General features: G+C 38.1%; 4 protein-coding genes and 1 non-coding gene across 6 annotated transcripts; 2 read left to right on the plus strand and 3 right to left on the minus strand.

The window, feature by feature from the left end:
* Positions 1-33: 33 nt before the first annotated feature.
* LOC117132486 lies at positions 34-6,021 on the minus strand. Its single transcript, XM_033286711.1, has one exon. The coding sequence runs from the start codon at positions 5,182-5,184 to the stop codon at positions 4,111-4,113; it is 1,074 nt and encodes a 357-aa protein (XP_033142602.1). The 5' UTR covers positions 5,185-6,021; the 3' UTR covers positions 34-4,110.
* A 205-nt stretch (positions 6,022-6,226) lies between these two features.
* LOC103862507 (protein misato homolog 1) lies at positions 6,227-8,933 on the minus strand. The gene is made up of 5 exons (XM_009140212.3): positions 8,766-8,933; positions 8,526-8,627; positions 8,397-8,442; positions 8,048-8,126; positions 6,227-7,973 (listed from the first exon to the last, which is right to left on the minus strand). The coding sequence occupies exons 1-5, from the start codon at positions 8,835-8,837 to the stop codon at positions 6,626-6,628; spliced, it is 1,647 nt and encodes a 548-aa protein (XP_009138460.2). The 5' UTR covers positions 8,838-8,933; the 3' UTR covers positions 6,227-6,625.
* A 2,224-nt stretch (positions 8,934-11,157) lies between these two features.
* On the plus strand, positions 11,158-11,633 carry LOC117132669 (uncharacterized protein At4g04775-like). The gene is made up of 2 exons (XM_033287477.1): positions 11,158-11,322; positions 11,397-11,633. Exons 1-2 carry the CDS (start codon positions 11,158-11,160, stop codon positions 11,631-11,633), a joined length of 402 nt encoding a protein of 133 aa, XP_033143368.1.
* A 4,328-nt stretch (positions 11,634-15,961) lies between these two features.
* On the minus strand, positions 15,962-22,003 carry LOC103862509 (transcription factor HHO5). 2 transcript variants are annotated; one of them, XM_033286713.1, is made up of 5 exons: positions 17,300-22,003; positions 17,107-17,222; positions 16,764-17,019; positions 16,589-16,665; positions 15,962-16,508 (listed from the first exon to the last, which is right to left on the minus strand). In XM_033286713.1, exons 1-5 carry the CDS (start codon positions 17,517-17,519, stop codon positions 16,266-16,268), a joined length of 912 nt encoding a protein of 303 aa, XP_033142604.1. In that variant the 5' UTR covers positions 17,520-22,003; the 3' UTR covers positions 15,962-16,265. The 2 variants fall into 2 exon arrangements, with proteins under 2 accessions (XP_033142604.1, XP_009138462.1); XM_009140214.3 differs by having other exon boundaries at positions 15,962-16,484; positions 17,300-18,783.
* On the plus strand, positions 20,736-20,807 carry TRNAE-UUC. Its single transcript has one exon. It is a non-coding gene; the product is annotated as a tRNA-Glu (tRNA).
* Positions 22,004-22,087: the final 84 nt, after the last annotated feature.

Raw genomic sequence — 22,087 nt, forward strand, 5'->3', positions numbered from 1 at the left:
AAAGTGCAAGTAGTTAACGTCTGTTGTGAACAATAGGGAAAATCGTGTGTGTATTATTATTTAATCAAAGTGTTCCCTTATATAGGGATTACAAGATAAGGATAAAAGGAAAGAGTACAAATCCTTATCCTAAAGGAAAAAGGAAAACTACTTAAAGATAAACATGAAGTGAAAAGGAAACATCCTAATCTATAGTCGGCCTAATCTTTGGCCGCCTCTCTCTCCTTCTTGGATGCGGTCTTGGACATGGGCCGGACGCGGTCCGTTCTTCCTTGATATGGTTACTAGCAATCCACATTGTTCTTAACACTCCCCCTTGGATGCTATAACCATATGGGCTCGTATCATGCACGATGTTGCCTCGTTAAAGCCTTTCTAGGAAAACCAAAAACCCAAGGTGGGAAAAATGGAAACCATAGACAGGAAAAAGAGTACAACGCATGATACTCCCCCTGATGAAGGCATCACTGAAGATCCTTCAGCCGGCGCATCCCTATCTGATGAACCAGCTTCCTGAACGTTGAGGTAGGCAGAGACTTGGTGAAGAGGTCGGCTGAGTTGTCACTTGATCGAACTTGAACTACTTGAACCTCCTTTGCCTTCTGCAAGTCGTGGGTGAAGAAGAACTTGGGCAGGATGTGCTTTGTCCTGTCTCCCTTGATGTATCCTTCCTTGAGCTGAGCAATGCACGCTGCATTGTCCTCGTAGATGATCATTGGCTCCTCCTTCTCTTGTCCCACGGCCAGACCACTCTCTTTTAAGACATGGCCGGTCATGTTCCTCGACCAGACAAGCTCACGGCTTGCCTCATACATGGCTATGATCTCAGCGTGATTAGATGATGTGGCCACTAAGGATTGCTTTGTTGAACGCCAGCATATTACGGCTCCACTGTGTATGAACACATATCCTGTTTGAGATCTAGCCTGGTGTGGGTCAGATAAGTACCCAGCATCTGCATATCCAACCATGCTCTCTCCTGGCCGGTTGGTGTAGAACAAACCGAGATCCTTTGTTCCTTGCAGATACCTGAACAGATGTTTCACTCCGTTCCAGTGCCTTAAAGTCGGACATGAACCAAATCTAGATAGTAAGCTCACGGCAAAGCTTATGTCCGGTCTAGTATGACTAGCCAAGTACATTAAGGCCCCAATGGCACTTAGGTAAGGCACCTCCGGTCCGAGTGCTTCCTCGTCCGGCTTCTTAGGTCCGTATGGATCCTTCTCAAGGTCTAAGGACCTCACGACCATAGGACACGGCAAGGGGTGAGCCTGGTCCATATTGAATTGCTTGAGTATCTTTTCTGTATAAGTTTCTTGGTGCACAAGGATTCCATTCTCCATATACTCAAACTGTAATCCCAAACAAAACTTAGTTTTCCCTAAGTCTTTCATCTCGAATTCTTTCTTTAGACATTCAACGGTTTGGGAAATCTCTCCAGAGGTTCCTATTATATTCAAGTCGTCCACATAAACGGACATTATCACATAGCCCTTGCTGTCGAATTTCTTTATAAATATACATGGACTTATTGGATCATTCTTATAACCCTCTTTCACTAGGTACTCGGATAATTTATTGTACCACATTAGACCTGATTGCTTTAAACCATATAAGGCTTTATTCAACTTGATGCAATGTTGTTCTCGAGAACCTTTCTTATCTTTGAGCTCAATACCCTCTGGAACTCTCATATGTATCTCATTATCCAGTGGTCCGTATAAGTATGCAGTTACTACATCCATTAGGCGTAAATCAATGTTTTCTTTCACGGCCAGACTGATTAGATATCTCAGTGTAGTTGCATCCACCACAGGGGAGTAAGTCTCCTCATAGTCTATTCCTGGTCTTTGTGAGAATCCTTGTGCTACAAGCCGTGCTTTGTATCTCACTACTTCTCCTTTCTCGTTTCTCTTCCTTACAAAGACCCATTTGTATCCCACTGGTTTGACATCTCTTGGTGTCAAGATTATAGGGCCAAAAACGCCTCTCTTTCTCAATGATTCTAACTCCACGTTTATAGCTTCTTTCCATTTGATCCAATCTGATCTTAGCATGCATTCTTGTATGGAAGTGGGTTCTAGATCCTCATCTTTATCCATAATCTAAAGTGCCACCTTGTATGCAAATAAATCATCAACGTTGATATCTTTTCTGTTCCATTGTTTTCCAGACATTACATGGTCTATAGAGATCACTTGGTTGTCCGGCTCTTGTGTCCCGTGAATCCTAGCGTCCCGGACCTCACTTTGAGGAACGGCCGGATCATCGGGTGTGGCCGGTACGCTTGGCTCGACCATCCTGGTCGGCTCGACCGGTCCATCTATGTCCTGGACGGTTTCCTTGATGCTTTCGGATCCAGCACCTCTCTTGGACTTCCGAGGCTGTTTGTCTTTGGAACCAATTGGTCTACCACGTTTTAAACGTTGCCTAGACTCTGTAGCCACTTGAAATTGTCCATCTTGGACGTCTCATCTTATAGATGCATTACAAGCCGGGATGTGTGATATTGTTACTCTATTTGGGTCAGCAAATATATCTGGCAGTCTATTAGCTAGCTCTTGAAGATGTATAATCTTTTGGACTTCTAAATCACAATCTCTAGTCCGAGGATCTTGCCAAGATGTTGATGGTCTAAACCATTCTAGATCTTTTGTTATCAACCGGCTATTATCTCCCCCTAAGGACGGATATATGGACTCATCAAACTGTGAGTCTTCGTATCTGGCCTTAAACAAATCACCGGTTGTTGGCTCAAGATACTTTATAATGCTTGGGGAATCATATCCTACGTATATTCCCATCCTCCTCTGTGGTCCCATCTTAGTTCTCTGTGGTGGAGCAATTGGAACGTAGACGGCACATCCAAATGTCTTGATGTGGGACACGTCTGGCTCATGACCCGTAAGTAGTTGGGATGGTGAATATCTATGCTCACTAGATGGCCTGATGCGAATCAGTTCCGTTGCATGTAAAACCGCATGTCCCCATGCTGATACCGGAAGTTGAGACTTCATAAGCAGTGGCCGGGCTATCAGCTGGATACGTTTAATGAAGGATTCGGCCAAGCCGTTCTGTGTATGGACATGTGCCACGGAGTGTTCTACTCTTACCCCCATGGACATACAGTATTCATTAAACGCTTGGGACGTGAACTCACCAGCATTGTCTAGACGTATAGTCTTAAGAAGGAAATCTGGAAAGTGTGCTCTCAGCCTTATCATCTGAGCAAGCAGCCGTGCAAAGGCTAGGTTCCGAGTGGATAGTAGACACACATGCGACCATCTGGTCGATGCATCAATGAGGACCATGAAGTATCTAAACGTCCCACAAGGTGGGTGTATTGGTCCACATATATCTCCTTGAATCCTTTCCAGAAAGTTTAAGGTTTCTTTATTAACCTTGGCTGGTGATGGCCTAATTATGAGTTTCCCTTGTGCACATGCTGCACATGTGAGATTGCGTGGGATCACTCCTTTAAACGTGTGCCCTTTTGAATTCATCATCAATTTTCGCATCATTCCTGTTCCGGGATGGCCAAGCCGGTTATGCCATAAAGTGAATAGCTCGGAGGCATTTGGCTCGATCATACTGATCCTTGCATAGTATAGACCAGTAGACATTGCGGGCATAGTCTCTAGGATCTTTTTATTGCCTTTGGTGATCGATGTTATGTTAAGGAACTCTTTGTTTCCTTCTTCCCATGTTTCAAGATGGAAACCATTCAGTCTTATATCCTTGAAACTCAATAAGCTTCTTCTAGAGCTTGGGGAATACAAGGCGGTTTTGATCTCTAGGTGAGTGCCCTTGGGCATCAACACATAGGCTTGGCCGTGACCTTCTATCAGGCTAGCCTCACCCGCAATGGTATGTACCTTTGCACTTTGCATTGTGAGATTCATAAAGTACCTTTTGTCTCTAAGTATTGTGTGACTTGTGCCACTATCCACCACAAGTATACTCATCTCATCATTCATTCTATAAATAAAATTTTCTAAACTTTAGAGACTTCATAAGATCTTTAAAACTCTTATTATTATAAATGTCATTACATAAAATAAAAACACCAAATCAAAGACATAAAGCAATAAGACAATGTGATTCGAAAAACTAGCCCTTGAGACAATCGGATGTCTCAAAATCCATTAGGTCATCTTTGTTATCTTTGTCGGATTCATTGTCAGCATCATACCCATATCCTTTGTCATCGTGACCATTTTCTTGGATCATGTTTGCCTCCGGATTCTTGTTCTTGAGGCTCTCTTGGTAGAGGTCGCACAAGTGTTTCGGAGTTCTACAATTCTTGGCCCAATGATTGTCCATCCCGCATCTGTGGCATACAGACTTGGACGTGTAAGATGGTTTGGATATGCCACCTCGTCCGCGGCCGTAACTGCCTCGACCTCGGCCGTAATTGGAACCACGACCACGGTTATTGTGGTTTCCTTTCCGGCCGGTCGAGTAGTCGTCTCGGCCGTTCGAGTTGTCACGTCCACGCCTCTTGAATCCACCACGGCCATTGCCGTATGGTTTCTTGTTGTCTTGGGCGTAGTAGGTCTCTTTGGGATCTTTCTTTTCAACCTCATGGGCTTCGGGTAATGGTGCTGTCCCGGCCGGTCTGGCTCCACTATTCTTCATTAGGAGCTCATTGTTTGCCTCGGCCAAGAGTAGACATGAGATCAGATCAGTATATGTGGCAAAACCTTTTGTTCTATATTGCTCTTGCAACACAGAATTGGACTGATTGAAAGTCGTATAGGTCTTTTCAAGCATCATCATATCGGATACTTCTTCACCACAAAGCCTTAGTATTGAAACTATCTTGAACAAGGCTGAATTGTACTCATCCACCGACTTATAGTCTAAGAACCTTAGATGCATCCAGTCGTGCCTTGCCTTTGGAAGCAACACCATCTTTTGGTGATCATATCTATGCTTTAAAGCTTTCCAAAGATCTAGTGGATTCTCAATTGTCATGTACTGATCTTTAAGACCTTCAATGAGATGATGACGCATAAGGCCTATGGCTCCGTATCTATTCTTTTCATTCTCATTGTTGTCCTCGGTGATAGTATCACCGACTCCCTTGGACTTTAGACTGATCCTTGTGTCTAGCGCCCACTGCAAGTAATTGTCTCCGGAGAGATTAAGGGCTGCGTAGTCTCTGTTTGCTATTTTCGACATCTTAATCTCATTATCATATAAGGTATTAGGCTCACAATGTGATTCACGTGGCCGCAGGATATAAGCAAGCTCGGCCACAATATGTCTTACGCATTTATGATGTTCAAAACAATACTAATCGACCATGGTGCTATCAATCATGAACCACACGGCTCTATAGGTTTACTAATGCAATCAACCTAATTCGTGTGATCTATATGCTGGTCGGTCTTGTTTCAATCAGTTATGAATGCAATACCATGTTCAGATTCATGCAAAACAATCTACCTTATACTTCTTTTTTTTTTTATAATACCTAGGGTTTCCAATCTTTTAAATTCTATCAACCTTGTGTTAAGGTTTCAAGGCCTTAAGTATTTGTATACATAGTTAGATTATTTCAAACAATCTAACAATCCTAAACCTCAAATCAAGCAAGAAATCAAACAAGCAAGATCAATCTTAAAATCGGATTCTAACTTCTTTTAGGGTTTAGGGTTTTCGATTCCTTCATTAGGGTTTGTCAGGTTTCAGATTTAATCAATCAACATACAATCAAGTTCTAATTGGAATCATATATCTTTCTAGTTTTAAGACTTGTCGATTTTAATCTTGTGGTTTCTTTTAGGGTTTCATCGAGAATATAGTTTCCATAATGATGGATTAGGGTTTTGTTCTTATTCTATGTTCTCAGGTTATGTTTATACCTTTGTTTCGTAGAGGTATAGAACCGGACCACCTGAGAATGGATGAAACTTCGAGCTGAGGAGAATGAACGCTTGCTGCCTCCTATCGGGTCGCGGATGTAGTTGGACGCGAGCTGAGGACGGACGCGAGCTATCTCGGGTGCGAGCTGTTCTTGGACGGATGTGTTCTTCTCGTGTGCGAGCTGAGGACGCGATCAGGAAACTGAGGACGTTCGGTCTTGAGGACGTCTAGGTTTTAGAACGAACAGGGAACGTCTAGGGTTTTAGCTTTGAGTCGCCGGTTATAGGCTTTTAGGTTTCGATTTAGGTCTCAGGGATTTAGAGGCTATCGTGCTGATAACGTGTTGTGAACAATAGGGGAAATCGTGTGTGTATTATTACTTAATCAAAGTGTTCCCTTATATAGGGATTACAAGATAAGGATAAAAGGAAAGAGTACAAATCCTTATCCTAAAGGAAAAAGGAAAACTACTTAAAGATAAACATGAAGTGAAAAGGAAACATCCTAATCTATAGTCGGCCCAATCTTTGGCCGCCTCTCTCTCCTTCTTGGACGCGGTCTTGGACATGGGCCGGACGCGGTCCGTTCTTCCTTGATATGGTTACTAGCAATCCACATTGTTCTTAACAACATCATGTATTACACACTTCTTAAAACAAAAAACGGCAGGTAGTCCGTTCAAAGGAAACAACAGAGAAGAGATGTTTACAACAGTTTCGTTTTAAACACATAACTTTAAAAAAAAAAAAAAACTCTAATCTGAATCCGAAGATTCCAAGAACTGATGAGGACTAAGCTCAGACACCATTTTTGCCAGATTCTCCCTCATCTCCTGCAACTCTTCTCTCCCAAACCCCCACGTCCTCACCACATCTGACCCCACAGCTCCCCATTGTATCCCAAGCTTCTCCAAATTCACCATCCTACTCTCCAAGAACGGCAAAACCGCGCTCGAAGATCTCCATCTCGTTGCTACTGGCACCGAGTGAACATCCAGCGACCCTCTACACATCAAATCCGACGCCGGAGAGCTCAGGATCTCGCCTCTCCTCCCAACAAGGTTCCCAAATATAGAAGGAAACGGTAACGGCACAGGGAGAGGAACACGCGAGACAGAGAGATTGCAAAACAACGGTCTACTCTGTTCATCATAAGATGCATCAACAGCATTCCTCACTTCCGAAACAGTTGCTTCTTGATCTTCTGATCTAAGAGCTCCAAGTATACACATCGACTCAACTGATTGATTGTCTTCTACATCTTCAGCCACTTCAGGGGTTAGAGCTTGCAGATTCGTTAAAAGGGTCTTCTCTAATTGCTTAGCTGCTAATGTAGGAGCTGGCATTGCGGAATCAAGAATCGCCACTATGTTCTGTCTACCACGGTTAGTTAAAAGCTGCACGAGTGTATTAACATCCATAGCGTTAGACTCTTGAGTTGAATCTGAGCTTGTATGCTGCATTCTGAAAGGGAGTGTGCTTGAATGCAGAGCAGCCGCGTACACTGCGCTGCTTCGATAAGGCTTCTCATCTCCAAGATTAAGATACTTCATCCCTCTCAAGGAAGGTAAACCAATGGGAGTGAAGAGTTTACAGAAGGAAGAGAGTCTTGAGAACGATACAGCGTCGTGAAGCTTGTTTATAACCGTCTTCTTCTGAGCCACTGGACTCCTCAGGGAGTAAAGCAGGACAGGAACGTTGGTGTAGTCATCAGCCATCGTCTCCAGGAAGTCACCTGCGAGAGGAGAGAAGCCTCCGGAGTCGTCCACGAGGAAGTTAACGCCCTGGATGTGATCACACTCTTCCACGAAGAAGCGGAGTTTATCGCATATCTCCTCTCCACGTGAGGCCTCGGAGAAAAGGTCTTTGCCGGCTCCGTAGTTGTTGAAGTCCTGAGAGTCCATCCATAAGCCGTTTAGCTCGTATAGGGTCTGAGGGTGGTAGTGGGATTTGGAGAAGTCTGTCCAACATTCAACGGTTTCTTCCAAGGATCCAACAATGTCTTTGTCTTCAATCTCTGCTTGAGCTTCTTCCTCGTACAAAGTTTGTTGAAATAAGTTTCTTTTTCGAGGTTCAGATCTCTGAGTATCAACATCTCCAAACCTATACAATGGATATACATTATTCAGAATCTCTCAACTAATCATGTTCTTAAAAAAATTGTAGCATTATCTAACCAGGTTTTAGAGGAATCAGATCTTGATGAAGAGCCTTGGTTGTAGAGGGTACCGTGTGAGCTCATGGAGCCTAGTGACCCTGAAAGGTTACAAAAGTTTCAGATGATAAAAACTTCCATAAATTAAATAATTAATCTTGAACCTTGCTTGTGACTCTCGTGATCAACAGGGCCGGTTCTAGACAAAGCCGAATGAAACATTTGGCTATAATAGAATTTTTTTTTAATTAAAATCTTTACTAAATAGCCCCAAAATCTCAGGCCGGCCTAGTGATTGATTAATAACAGTAAAAACTATCGTAAAGTTATTCAGATTAGTTTTTAAAGAGCTAAGCAACTTTGAATAGTACCTTTGAAGTTGATTGAAAGCAGACGAGGAGTGTATGTAGAAACCCCCTGTAACAAAACATCACCACTTAAACGTTGAGGTTTTTTTAAAAAAAAGGGAAATGAGCAAAGTCAAAAGAAGACTCCCTCACCTGCTGGGTCTCACCGGAGCGGTAGAGGACGTCCATGTTGAGATTATTGTTTCGAAAAATTGGATCGCTTTCTGGGTCACTCGCCAACCCGAGCAGTTCATCCTACAAACAGAAAGTCTTTAACTTTAGCAAAACCCAACGATCGAAAAATAAAAAAAGGTGAAGACTTTTATGTAGTCAAGCACAGAGAGAAACGAAACCCAGAATATAACCGATTGAAATTGAGAGATGGGTTCTAACCTGGAAGTTCCAGAAATGAGAACCGACGAAGTTCGCCAACTCTCCAACTTGAATCGTCACTATTTCTCTCATTCTGCTCTCCTTAACAAAAGACAAGTTTTTAGCTCACAGCATAGAGCGAGCTCCTGTGATTGATTGCTTAAACCCTATGATTCGACGAGGGCTTGTTAAATGCACACACACACACAGAAGTGAAGGTGAAGATGAGGCCCAAAAGGCCCAAATCCAAAATAATCATGTGGCTAAACCGGTTTAGATATATAAACGAGTCAAGTGCTCAGGTGCTCTTAATGAGGAAAAAAGTGATCTACCATATTCTCATGTGATCTGCCATACTCTTATCTGTTTTCATATTCTTAGAGAATGTGGTTAATATCTAAAATACCCCTGACCGATTTAATGAATAAATTAATCCACTCTCTCTCTCTCTCCTCTCATCCCTCCCCCTCCCCCCCCCCCCGACGAATTTCGACTCGAAGATTCACTCGAAGCCCACTCGATATTTTCCTCGTACTCATCTTCTCGTGAATTCGTTTGGAATACGATCTCTTCGCTTGGATACTGGATCATCGAGCTATTAATTCAGTTATACAGGGTATGTATCTCAAATCGTCGTTAAGACCGATGTATAGAATCCACCATAGACGAACTCATTATTCACGGGTTCCGATTAGATAGAAGATTTCGTATTTGTGTATGAACTAATCGACGATCGAAAAGTTTGAATAGTCTGTTTGTTAGGGAATTCGATAATCAACAACTGTATAATTGAATGTCGGGAATCAAAGCTGATAACAATTTGGTTTTGAATTGAAGACTCGACTCCAAATTTATAGTTTTAATTGAAAAATTCTTATTCATTTGGGTTTCATGAACTAATCAAGGATCAGAAAGGAATGATTGAATGTCGGGAATTATGACGATTCATTCGAAGATTAGACGTTCTGGCTTATCACTAATTGGTTGGTTACTGACACAACTCTGTGACATGGTATAACGAAGTATAACGAAGTATAACTTTAATGGTTTAACTGTGTAACCAAGTATAACGTGAATGGTATAACTGAATAAACAAGTATAACTTTAAGTGGTTATATGTTTTTATTGCAGACAATGTGTCCATTTTCAACGAACATACACTTTGATTATGATGGACATTATTCTAAGGATGGAGATGATTATGAATGGATTCCAACCGATGCTTGTTTGTATGCTATATCCTTCAAGACATCATCGTTGGAGGAGATCACTTATTCGTTGTTGAAAGAGAGGATATGCAGGAAGATGGGAATAGATCCGTTTACGAAGAGGCTCAATTTGGGTTACATTCCATTGGTAGTGGAACCTAAGAGGCAATCGTATATTTTGGATGATGAAGATGTGTTTGTTTATCTAACATCAGTTGATAGAGAGCAAAGAAGAAGTATTTTGCATGTGGAGGACATCGAAGAATTGAAAATAGTTCAAATAACCGAGCAACTGTCGAGAGTTGGAGAGAGCTCTTGTAGTAGGAACTATTGTGAGCGTGAGAGTGGATATGGAGAAGAAGATAATGTGGGCACAGGTTTGGAGCACGATGAACATCCCCACAAGAAACAGAAGAAGAGTAGGTTGTAAACCTTTCGATTTCAGTTTTGATGTGGATTAGGTTGTAAGCCTTTCACTTTCGGTTTTGGTGTTTGTCTTTCACTTTCGGTTTTGGTGTTTTTATCGTATGGGAACGTTGTGAGGTGAAATAAATTTTATTTGTGTGTTGTATAACTAAGTGAAACTGGTATAACTACGTTATGTAAATTGAATAATATGATTGTAAATTCTAAACTTTGTAATTTAATTTTATAAGTCATGGAAGTAATACGATTGTAGTTTATTATTAGTGCTATGTTAATTTTGATTTAATCAGAATTGTTAAAATTCTATCTCATTGCTTGGTAGCAATCATATAGGAAATACAATGTGTTGTCATAGCTTTATCGCTGAAACTGACCTCGTTAGATTTGATAACTCTTTATGGCACGAAATCAAGTTTATATATATGTACATGATCGTATGAGAAATGAACTCAGAAAACATAATTGCATTGGTATAACCACAAAATCATTAATTCAAGTCGAGTATAACTAAGATAAATAGAAATAATTAAAAAGTGCAACTTTGACGCTTTCTGTAAAACTGAGTACTTGGTGAAACTTACAACAGAAAAAACCGTGGGATTCTTAATTTTCCCGCCCAGCTTTTCGAATTTCTAATTTCCCAGCTTTTCCCAATCGTTCAATCGAAGTATTAAAGACCCTTTTTTTAGGTTTTCCCCATTTGCTATCTTCATTTTCTCTCTCTTCCCTAATCTTTCTCCTCTCTCTCCTCGTCACTCCCTCCCCTCCCAAAAACCGAGATGTCCGCCGCTTCATTTTCCACGACCGATGGTCGGAGACGGATACGAACTCCGGGGATACCTAGTAGGTGTTGGTGCGGGGTGGACGTCACCGAGATCATCTCCAGAAGCAATCCAAACCCATATCGCCGGTATTATTGGTGTCTCTTTGCGGCTTCACAAAGGGTACATCCGTTTGTTGTTTATATATCGAACTTATGAATCAAGCTTACTCGTTTTGAAAAAAAATCATGTTGTAGCTCGAGAACGACAATCATGTCTTAAAATGGGTTGACGAAGCCTTCACCGATGAGATACAGCAGCTGGACTACCAAGTTCGAATGCTCGAAGAAGAAGTTCAGAGTCTCAAAGCAACAATAAGGAATGAAGGAGATATCCGCGAAGGTCCAAAAAAGATGCCCATGATAAAGATATCAGGAGGTTGTGTTCTTCTTACCATCGTTTTAGTTGTAGGAATTATGATGTACAAAAAGTAATTGAAATTCCTAAGAGAATTCCAATTCCTAAGAGAATTCCAATTCCTATAACTAACTGTTATTGCTAAGCTATGTTTTTCTAAGTTATGCGAAGTTGAACAACCATGTAGTTTGATCTATCGAAAAAGTTTCTATTATTTTTAGTATGTTAGACAATTGAGAAAGTGAAACTAACACAATATCTGACCTATTTAAACGAAAAAGTCGAACAGAGGATTAAGTTAAGCCAGAAGTTGGAACAAGGATTAAGTGAAACCAAAAGTTGAAACAAGTGAGATTAAGTGAAACCAAAAGTTAAAACAGGTGAGATTAAGTGAAACGAAAAGTTGGAAAATTGACTAAGTGAAACTATAAAGTTGGAAAATTGAACAATAGAGTGAACAAAGTTGTACCGAAAATAGAGATAGTTTCACCAACATTAACACATAGTTGTACCGATATTTAAACAAAGTTTCACCGACATTAAACATTTACACGAGACCTTCAACCCCATATTTCTGAACATAAGGCTCGCTGTTTAGTACAGACTGCCTGAATTCCTCAACCTCTGGCAAACGCGGATTGAACCTGAAGTCCGCAAATCCACCTTCGGTCTGAAGCCATATATCATCAGGACCAAAATAATCTGCATGGTCTTGATTTTAGCAAAAGTTCTACTCAACTATCACATTTAAAACTAGACACAGAAACAACACTTACTCGTAGATTCACAGACTCTCCACATCTTAAGGACCACAAACACCTGTCTACGACCCCCACCACTCATGTCATCAAGACCATCCCGGAAGGCAACTGCCTGAGTGCCGGTCACCACACATCTTATCTGATGGTCACTATTCAGAATAAAAAAAAAGTGTGTCAGTTACAATATATATATATATATTTTTTGCTTGGATCATATGTTACTTTATATTCACATGTTGTCCCTTATGTAAAACTTCATCCTTGATCCTGAAGGGGCATCGAGATGGGCTTCCGTGTTGAAGACCACTCCCATTGTATCTACCATATAAGTGTTACTCAACTATATCAGTTCGTTTCACTTAGTTTCACTTACATCTACAGAGTTATACAAAGTTCTGAAACCAAGTCATGCGACTGTTGAGATTACCATTCCTAAATCAGTTGTGATTACCATTTCTAAACCATTCCTAAATCATTCCTAAATTAGTTATGATTACCATTCCTAAATCTGTTCGTTTCACTTAGTTTCACTTACCTATGGGATATTTGAGGTCACGCCAGTGCATGCGAGGGATTGCATGGATGCTTTTGAAATCAAAGAAAAAGACGATTGTTCAGAGGTTCGATGATGCGGACTTGCATAACGCGCGAAGCAATTAGTCTGAACGGAGAGCTAGTTGTCTTGAAACATGGGGAGGCCCGTTCAACATCTACCACAAAGATTTCCACCCATCTTCCCTCTTCCTTCTCAAGGCCTCTAAAATTTTCATAATTCCCATAAGTGTTCATCTCCATCTTGTATCTTTACAAAAATAAAGTACAAAGATCATGTTTATTACATGTTACAAGGATCAAGTTTTTATTTCTGACGGTTACATGTTTATTACACAATTGAGAGATGATGATATAACACTTACATCTTCATCTGCGAGGATATAGTTATAGTAAGGCCCACTGTTGGTAACATAGGAATAGAAAGGGTAGATCCTGTGTAGTTTCACTCTGAAACGCCAAGCCTTGACCGCCGGGTTATAAGTAACCTCGGAAAGTTTATTGTACTCTGCCATCTTGTTTGTTGAGAGATGAGAGAAGAGATGGAGTATTCGCAGAGATGAGAGAAGAGATGAGAGAGGAGATGGAGTAACGGTGAGTGTTTAAATGCAGAATTCTCTTAAATGCAAGAGATGTAGCGTATAAATGATACTCGGAAGTGTCATGATTATTAAAAGAGACTTTTTCACAAGAGAAGTCGTGGGGACGTGTTCTTTCGACGAGTCTATCAAAAATCGTGTTCGTTCCACGAGTCTATCAACCTCGGGCAAAAATAGGAGTAATAGATTCTAAAAGTTCATTAAATTACAGGCTTTTTCTCAAAATTAATATTATCCTTTTCATTGATTATCTCCTACACTGGTAGTCGCTATCATTAAATATATGAACTCTAAATATATTCACTAGCTATTATACATTTTGGAAACTGACCATCTTTTAAAAAATAAAACGATATAATATCTAAATTTCGTTAAGTTTTGTATAGTTTCAAATTTTCATACAATCTAAATTGTTACGTTTTGCTTAGTTTCATAAATTTAGCCCGTGATCTCCACGAGTTTCACTTACTTATACATATTTATGTATGTTAAAATTCAGGAGAGGCAACTGTTGCAGTCAGAGAGCGTGTGAGATAAGTTGAAGTAGTTATGCTTTCTCGGGGAGAGAAATGGTTTAATCTCGGGGGAGTCTCGAGTCAATCAAGTAATAATACTCATCAAATCAACCTTAAATGGACACGCCACTGTTCAACTTCATTCAATTATTGGATTTAGACAATAAGTAGTTATGCTTTCTCGGGGAGAGAAATGGTTTAATCTCGGAGGAGTCCCGAGTCAATCAAGTAATAATACTCATCGAATCAACCTTAAATGGACACGCCACTGTTCAACTTCATTAAATTACAGGATTTAGACAATCGAAATCATTTAGTTTCGCTTACGTATGTATAGTTAGATATCTTAATAAATTATAGTTTTACAAAGTTTCAATTCCAACAGACGCAACTGTTATTCAAAAGGCGTGTGACAGAAGTCATGTCTTCTCGAGGAGTCCATCAAATCACCTATAAATGGTTTATCACTTCTACAATTACACTCTACAATTACATACAATTTCGAATCTCTACAATTTCCCTCATCTCTCTCACACAATAACATTTTTTCTTTTATAAGAGTTAGACATGGATTCTCTCCCTCCTTCAATGCTTCATAAGATTCTCTCTACGGTAGCAACGATGAATATCCGGGATTTTGGTTCTGCAAGGATTGCTTTTCCCGGGTTCAACGAAGTTGGAAGAGAAGATCACTTCTACAGATCGGCCAATCTCATTTACCTGAATGACTGGGTAGATGAGGTCAGTGCTGTTCGAACATTCAGGCTTAAATGCTACCGTTCAGGTAATCCAGAGGCCATATACTTGAGAGGTATGTATGAGTTCTTCATCCTCCATTTAGTTGATGAAGGAAGGGAAAAAATCCATCTTGCTGGTGAGAGAGGATGCGAGTTGGCCCAGTTTGTTGATGGAATGCTGAACTTAGCCTTTAGAGTTGATCATAGGGGAATTGTTCACAACTACCCTGCCTTTACTCGTCAACATGTTTATAAGATGTTTCAAATCATCTGTAGTTGGCAACTCTCAGGCCATTGGGATTACGATAAACCTGGCATGTTTCTATCTGTGGCTGAAAGGATAGATCCTAATGTGCCATGTGATTGCTGGTGTTCCCACATAGACCCTCCAGAGTTTGAAGTCTCCCTAGATGGATCACGATCACGGTGGAAATGCGATCGTTGTTTCTGGAATTGTGCAGCTTGGGACTTCTGCTACCAAATACACTTGACTGCTCGCACATGGCCAATTGAAGATTAGTAGAAGTTTTATCTAGTTTTACTAAGTTGTTAAGTTGATGAGCTGTTATCCTCTGTTATTTCTCTAGTTCTATCTATAAACATTATGTAATTACTCTAGTTATATCTATAAACTAATCTTTTTATTTGAACTTCAATAAATATATCAATAACAACACATGTGGCCGAACAATAACGTAATAATAAATTGCAATCTAAATATGGAGTACTCAATGGGCGATTTAGTTCAATTTAGCATAACTTTGTAACTGGGACAGTATTTATTTGTTCAGGTTTTACTACGCTACACAGTTATACCAGAATTTACAATTACACTAAGTCATACAAAGGTTTCGGAAGTTAAGGCGAAATAGATCCGAATTTATGGATCGGGTCTGGATGGTCCGCGAAATGACCCTGGTTGAGTTGTAATTATGTAAGTTTCTGTTGGCTTTGTGGTCTTTTAATAAATTTTCTGATTTAATTAAAGATATATTAAATTCCAAATCCGGTCAGTTTCGGGCAGGAGTATCTCGATCATTTTTTTTCGGGCAGGAGCACCTGAGCGTTTAATTCTATATAAACTGCATCGACCGAGTCAAATTTATGATTTTGATTTGGTCAAGTTTCTATAAATTCAAACCATACCAACCCAACCAAACGTTTAGATTAGGTAGACTCAAGAAAATAATGTGTTGTGATTTTCTTCATCCTCTGTTTTCAAAGTAATTTAGTAAACAGAACCATAGATTTGCCAATACATATGACACTTTCTTGCACATGAGACCGGAGACTAATTAGAAAAACAAAAACAAAAACAAAATCTTTGATTTATTAATTTCCCTTTCTTATGAAATTAGAAAAAAAAAACACAAACTGAGGATTTTGATCTCTTTCTCTCTATCTATTATATTGCACAAAATCCTCTGTTTATGTCCCCCCTCTCATGTTTACATCTACAACTTTTAAGTTTTGAGCATTGTATACCTAACATAAGTTGGTAACTTTATCATTCATCACTATTGCATAGTATTATATGATTGATCTTCAAAGCTCAAGATCCAACAACCCTTGTCTCTTCCTCCTTGATTCACTTTTCCAGCTACGTCCATCAGATTTCTCTTCTTCCTCTGAGCTATGTCCATTGTTGCTGAACAAACCTCTATCAACAAGCGGGCCTTGTGGTGAATCCGACCTCGACAAACCATGCTGATCAGAGGCAGTCAAAATCTTTGCTGGATGCTTGTGGATATGCATTCTATATTTCTGCAAGAGGTTTATCATTTCACACTGTATAAAAATCATTCATTCACACATCAAAGTTTTTCAATTTGTAAACAAAAAAGAAAAAGATAAAAAACTTTTTTTACTTGTAAATGGCTCTTGATTTCATCGTTGGTTAAACCATCAACTTTCATGATATCTTTAATCTGCTTTGGTGTTGCCACTGGTCTCACCAACAACAAACATTAATCTCAGTATAATCAATCAAATTGGTTAACGAGATACAACTAAAGTTGGTTCCTTGTTTGTGTAAGGACTAACCTTGTGACCCTCCAATCATCTGAAGAGCATCAACGAACCTCCGGTGAAGATCCTCAGACCATCTCCTTCTCAGCTCTTTCTTCTGAATTGGATGACTCTGCTCAATTCTGCTGCTATAGTCAGTCAATATTGGAGTCCTGAGAGACAGAGGAGGTGGTCGGGGAGGGACGTTAAATGACAGAATTGCCCCTCCTTGGTTAGAGTTATTATTATTACTACAGGTCTGAGTCACACACCGGTCTTCTTCTCCGTTTGTCTGTCAGTGTCACAATGATCAAAAAGGTTAAGATCAATCAAACACAGAACAAAACATTAAAAGGTTTGATTTTTTTTTTTATCTTACCGATGGCAACTGGGGGTTAGTCTTCGAGATCCATAACTGGGTAGAGTTCATCCAGTTCTTCTTATTATCAATTTCCAGTTTTACTGATGAAGCCTCTTCCTTCAACCTCTCAATCGCTACACAGAGAAAACATTTCGTTAAATACCAAACCACCAAACAAATAAAAAAGAGAATAAGAGAGGGAGAGAGGCACCTTCGTTCATCAAGAGCATGCATAGAGGGAGTTCACGTTTGAAAACATCGATCTTCTTCCTCTCTTCCTCCAATTTTCCGACATATTCATCTATTTCAAACAGTTTTGAATGATTGTCTTTGATTTTAGACACATCGTTGAGAAATTGAGATAAGGGTTTTGCTAAAGAGTACAGATTCAAATCAAGACTCATTCTTTGATCTGTATCTGTTTGCACCATCAGAAACAATATAAGACAAATAAGCTAGAAGATCGTTTATATAGAAGAAAGAAGAAGGAAGAAGGTGAGATGATAAGAAGAAAAGAGATTAGGGAAGAAGAAGAAGTACGCGGTGAATTGTAGCCGCTGTAAATAAGTGAAGTCACGAGGGTATTTATGTAAAGTTTTAGTTAATTAGACTATCTTTAACTGGAACTAAGAATCTTTTTGAGATAAGACCGTACACAGATAAGACCGTACAACTTACGGATGAGACCGTACAATTACACTAAACTTATATAGTATGTTTATTCTCTTATTTATTTATATATTTGTTTTGATATTTCTTTCCTTTTGTTTTGCCTTTAACATAAATACACAATATCTAGTTTTGTGTAAACTTGTTATTATTTTGTATTAGTGATTTCTTACTCAAGATTCTTAAATTCTCCCATCCTGAGTATATTTTTTTCTAAATTAGAAAAAATGGGTTGTGAAAAAAATGTATAGAATTACACTGCGTATTATTCATCATCACATCAGTGGTTGCCCTTGTACACCATTGAATAAATCAGATTGTATAATTATAGTGTAACAGCGTGTTTATAATTTGCAAATAACTATAGGCTTTATGACTAGTACGTACTAACACCACACTTGATCATTTATTTTAGAAAATGATAAATTGGAAAAGTAAAATAAAAAGAGTGAAAAGAACATAATTATATTTTTTTATTGATTGGGATGTTTACTGGTAGACAAACTTTAGGAAAATCTGGAATTTAGAATCAGTTCCATGACACTAAACTCGTATGATCATGCTTTAAACTTCATTTGAATATCCAAAGAGATGATACATCCATGCATTGCATTTTTACAGAGATTAATATAAATATTTTCATAGATCAAGAATACTCATTGTTAATCCAAAAAGAAAGATATATTTTTTGTATTAGTAAAACATCTACAAAAATAAAGTAAATTTGTTTTTCATTAAGCTTATAAAATAAAATAATAATTTTTTCAATGAATTCTATATAAACATATTATTTAAAATAAAGAAGGCTTAGCAAAATTATCTATTCATTCATCGTGCTTGTTACTATACTAACGTGCGTGAGTTTTTTTTTTAGGTGTAAGTAAGTTCATACTGTATTTCTAATTATTCTAAATTTGTAGAATAAAAAAGGCGATGTAAATATTTTTGAACTAGAACACTAGCAAATTACCAATGAGCATAAAGGATCTTTTCGCACAATCCAATGTTGATCCCACCACACAAATCAGCTTTATTCGACGCTTTTTCTTGCTAGCCATACGCAAATATCAACCAATTTCTTTTTTGAAAAAAAAAATGAACCAAGTTTTTATATCATTTAATTTTTCAAAATAATATATTTGATTCCTAATCCAAAAAATATTCCCGAACATCGTAGCATGCAATATGTCTAATAGACCTGGGTGTTTTTAACTCAACTCGAAGTACCTACCTAGACCCAAACCAGAAAAACTGAAACCGAATCCGAACTGTTATACAAAAATATCCGAACAGAACTTATGAGCTTAGTACTTTGGTGTTTGGTTATAATCCGAACCGAACTGACATCCGAACTACGATCCGAAGATATCCGAAATTAGTTAAATATGTTAAAGTTTTTATATATTTAAGATGATTTAGATATTTTAGGATATTCAAAATATTTTTTTAGTTTATTTTAATTGTTATTTTGAATACTTTTTAGTTAATTTAGATAGTTTAACTAATTTTTAATTAGATTTGTAAACAATTTATATATTTTGAAAAAAAAATTGTCAATTTTTAAGGTTTAAAAAAAAATATTTTTGGACGATTTTAAACAATGGTTACATCCGATCCGAACCGAACCCGGAAGGAACCGAACCGAAACCGATCCGATAATTAGTAAAACCCGAATGGTACTTTTGAGCATAAAACCGAAAATCCGAAAATCTAAATTATCCTGACCGCAACCGAACCGTCCACCGAACGCCTAGGCCTAATGTCTAATTCCATATACACATTACACAATAAAGGCCAAAAGGAAGCTTAACGGACGGACAAAAGGAAACGGTTACTATAGCCATTTGTAACATGACATATGCCCAACTAATCAGATTTTTTCACGAGAATCGTTTTCTTTGAAAGATGAACTGAAACGTCTGGAGTTGTAATAAGGAGACCCAGATATTGATACCATTGATTGATTAGATTCCTCTTGTGGGTTCACGTCATGTGTCTCTCTAACCTTCTTTTTTTTTCTCCACTCCTTTTTAAAATATTTTCTTACAAAGCTGTAGCAAACCATAGCTTTTGCTTTGTCTATCTACTTGGAGGATAAGGTTTGTCGTTTCTATCTGCGAGAATCCAATGATATCTTTGGTGAATAAGCAAGAACCTGATGATTTGACTAAGCCAATCTCGAAAAATACAAAACTTATAACATTGTACCATCGATCATTGAATATGTACAAGGAATAATTGGATATGATATATCTTATATTTTGTGAAAGAATACCTTAGATTATTGATCAAAGTCTCCCTATATACAATACATTTTCCATAACACATCAAACCTCATTGTTCACGACATACAAATTACAATCCAGCAAACACCAAAGAAAGTTCATATATACATAATTGGGTTCTTGAACTGAAATCCTTGCTGATCTTTAGACTTATGAAAGCTTAGTTACTTTTGACCCCAAAAAAAACAAAGAAAGCTTAGTCGTTACCAACCATAAATGAATAAGGTGTAGGGAAGTAAGAACCATAATCCTTCAAACCCGATCGTAGTAATGAATTTCTTAACTACTTGATTACCATGAACTAGTTAGGACTTATAAAAACTCATAACTTAAGAATTTATATTTGTTTATCTTAGGAAATGAATAAATAATAAGATTATACTTTATGAATGATTTCACATATGTTTTAATCACTTATACTATCTGAAGATATTGTTGGTAATTGGTAAACAAACGATACTTCATGTACTTTAAACGATTCTTTCATTCTCTACAGCTAAAAAGCTGAATGTTTTGGATGGTCTTAGTTTTATCTTTTAAAGACGAATAACCAATAAGATGCTGTTTTCTCGAGTAAAACAAGGAACAAAGAGAAAGGGTAATTCCATTATTATACAACGAAAAGATGAATAGATTCCATGGAATAATGATTTATTCATTTGGATATCTATGTTTTCTAGAGTTAATAACCCATCCGTTGTCGTCCAGCGGTTAGGATATCTGGCTTTCACCCAGGAGACCCGGGTTCGATTCCCGGCAACGGAGCTTTTGTTTTTGTACATAAATTATTTTATGTTGTCAGTTCAGAAGGTTTATTCAGCTGTTATGTTATGGGTGGCGAGATTTTTACTTCACAAGTGTGGAATTACCTTCCGCCTTTGATATTCAAGAGAAACATTGTCTTCTTCTTATGCCTCACAGACTGATCCAGAACCGGTTTCACGAGAAAAAGTTCTTCAAGTCGAACCTAGGAAAGAACGGAGGATAAGGTGTTCAAGAACTTGAGGTCTTGTTTGGATTGTCACAGTGCTATTAAGTTCATATTGAAGATCACAAAGAGGAAGTAGCGGTGAGAGTACTTAGTCCGTTTCATTGCTTTGAAATATGGACAATGTTCTTGTAGAGACCATTGGTTGCGAGAAAACTAGTCAGAGAAATTGTACACAGTAATAGGTTTAGGATTAAAGTTTTATAAAATCAACATTAAAGAGATTAAGGAACAAACGCATGAAACTTCCTAATTCCGAAAAAGAGAGGGCGAGTGTATTAATAACATTTGCTAGTCTCAAGACAAGTTTCGTAAGATGAGGATTGGGGAATCACTCAAACACATGCATGTATATACTAGTAATCTAAATACAAATAGCGTATATATACATATTGTGTCGTGTAAATACATTAGGATATAGAGATTCACATGGTACAAGCGAGCTTAGTGGTAACGAATCCACATGAGTGATTAATTAGTGTTTCTTCCTCTTCCCTATATGTGATCTCTTCTAGGGATGCATCACCATTTCTCACGGTTCCGAGTCATTAGCAATTGGTTTGACTCCACCTTCATTATATTTATTGTTTACAAAAAAATATTAGGAATGCAAATTGGAATCTCGTGAGATAGAAAGCACTCCTTCCTTATGTTTTAACTAGTTTGGGGACTTAATTATCGTGATTCGTTGATTTTCTTAATTTTATATATAGGATCTATGTGCATACATCAAATCAAAAGTCAACCTATTTATTTTGAGCATTTCCTGCTGGAGGAACACAAAATTTAATATAGATCAAGATCTACATTTGCACACTGTTATTTATTTATTTGGTTTATATTAAAACTCCCAAAGTCAAATCTCAAAACACTTTTTTTTTCTCGAACCGTCGGTCGCGATTATATATACAGTAGAACCTCTATAAATTAATAATGTTGAGACTTTAAAATTTTATTAATTTATAGAGATATTAATTTACAAAAATTTCATTTTTAGATTTTTTTAATTTTGAATATTTTTATTAATAAAATAAGAAAATATTTGATTTTACTGTAT

This window comes from Brassica rapa, chromosome A03 (genome assembly GCF_000309985.2).
Source record: "Brassica rapa cultivar Chiifu-401-42 chromosome A03, CAAS_Brap_v3.01, whole genome shotgun sequence".
NCBI lineage: Eukaryota > Viridiplantae > Streptophyta > Magnoliopsida > Brassicales > Brassicaceae > Brassica > Brassica rapa.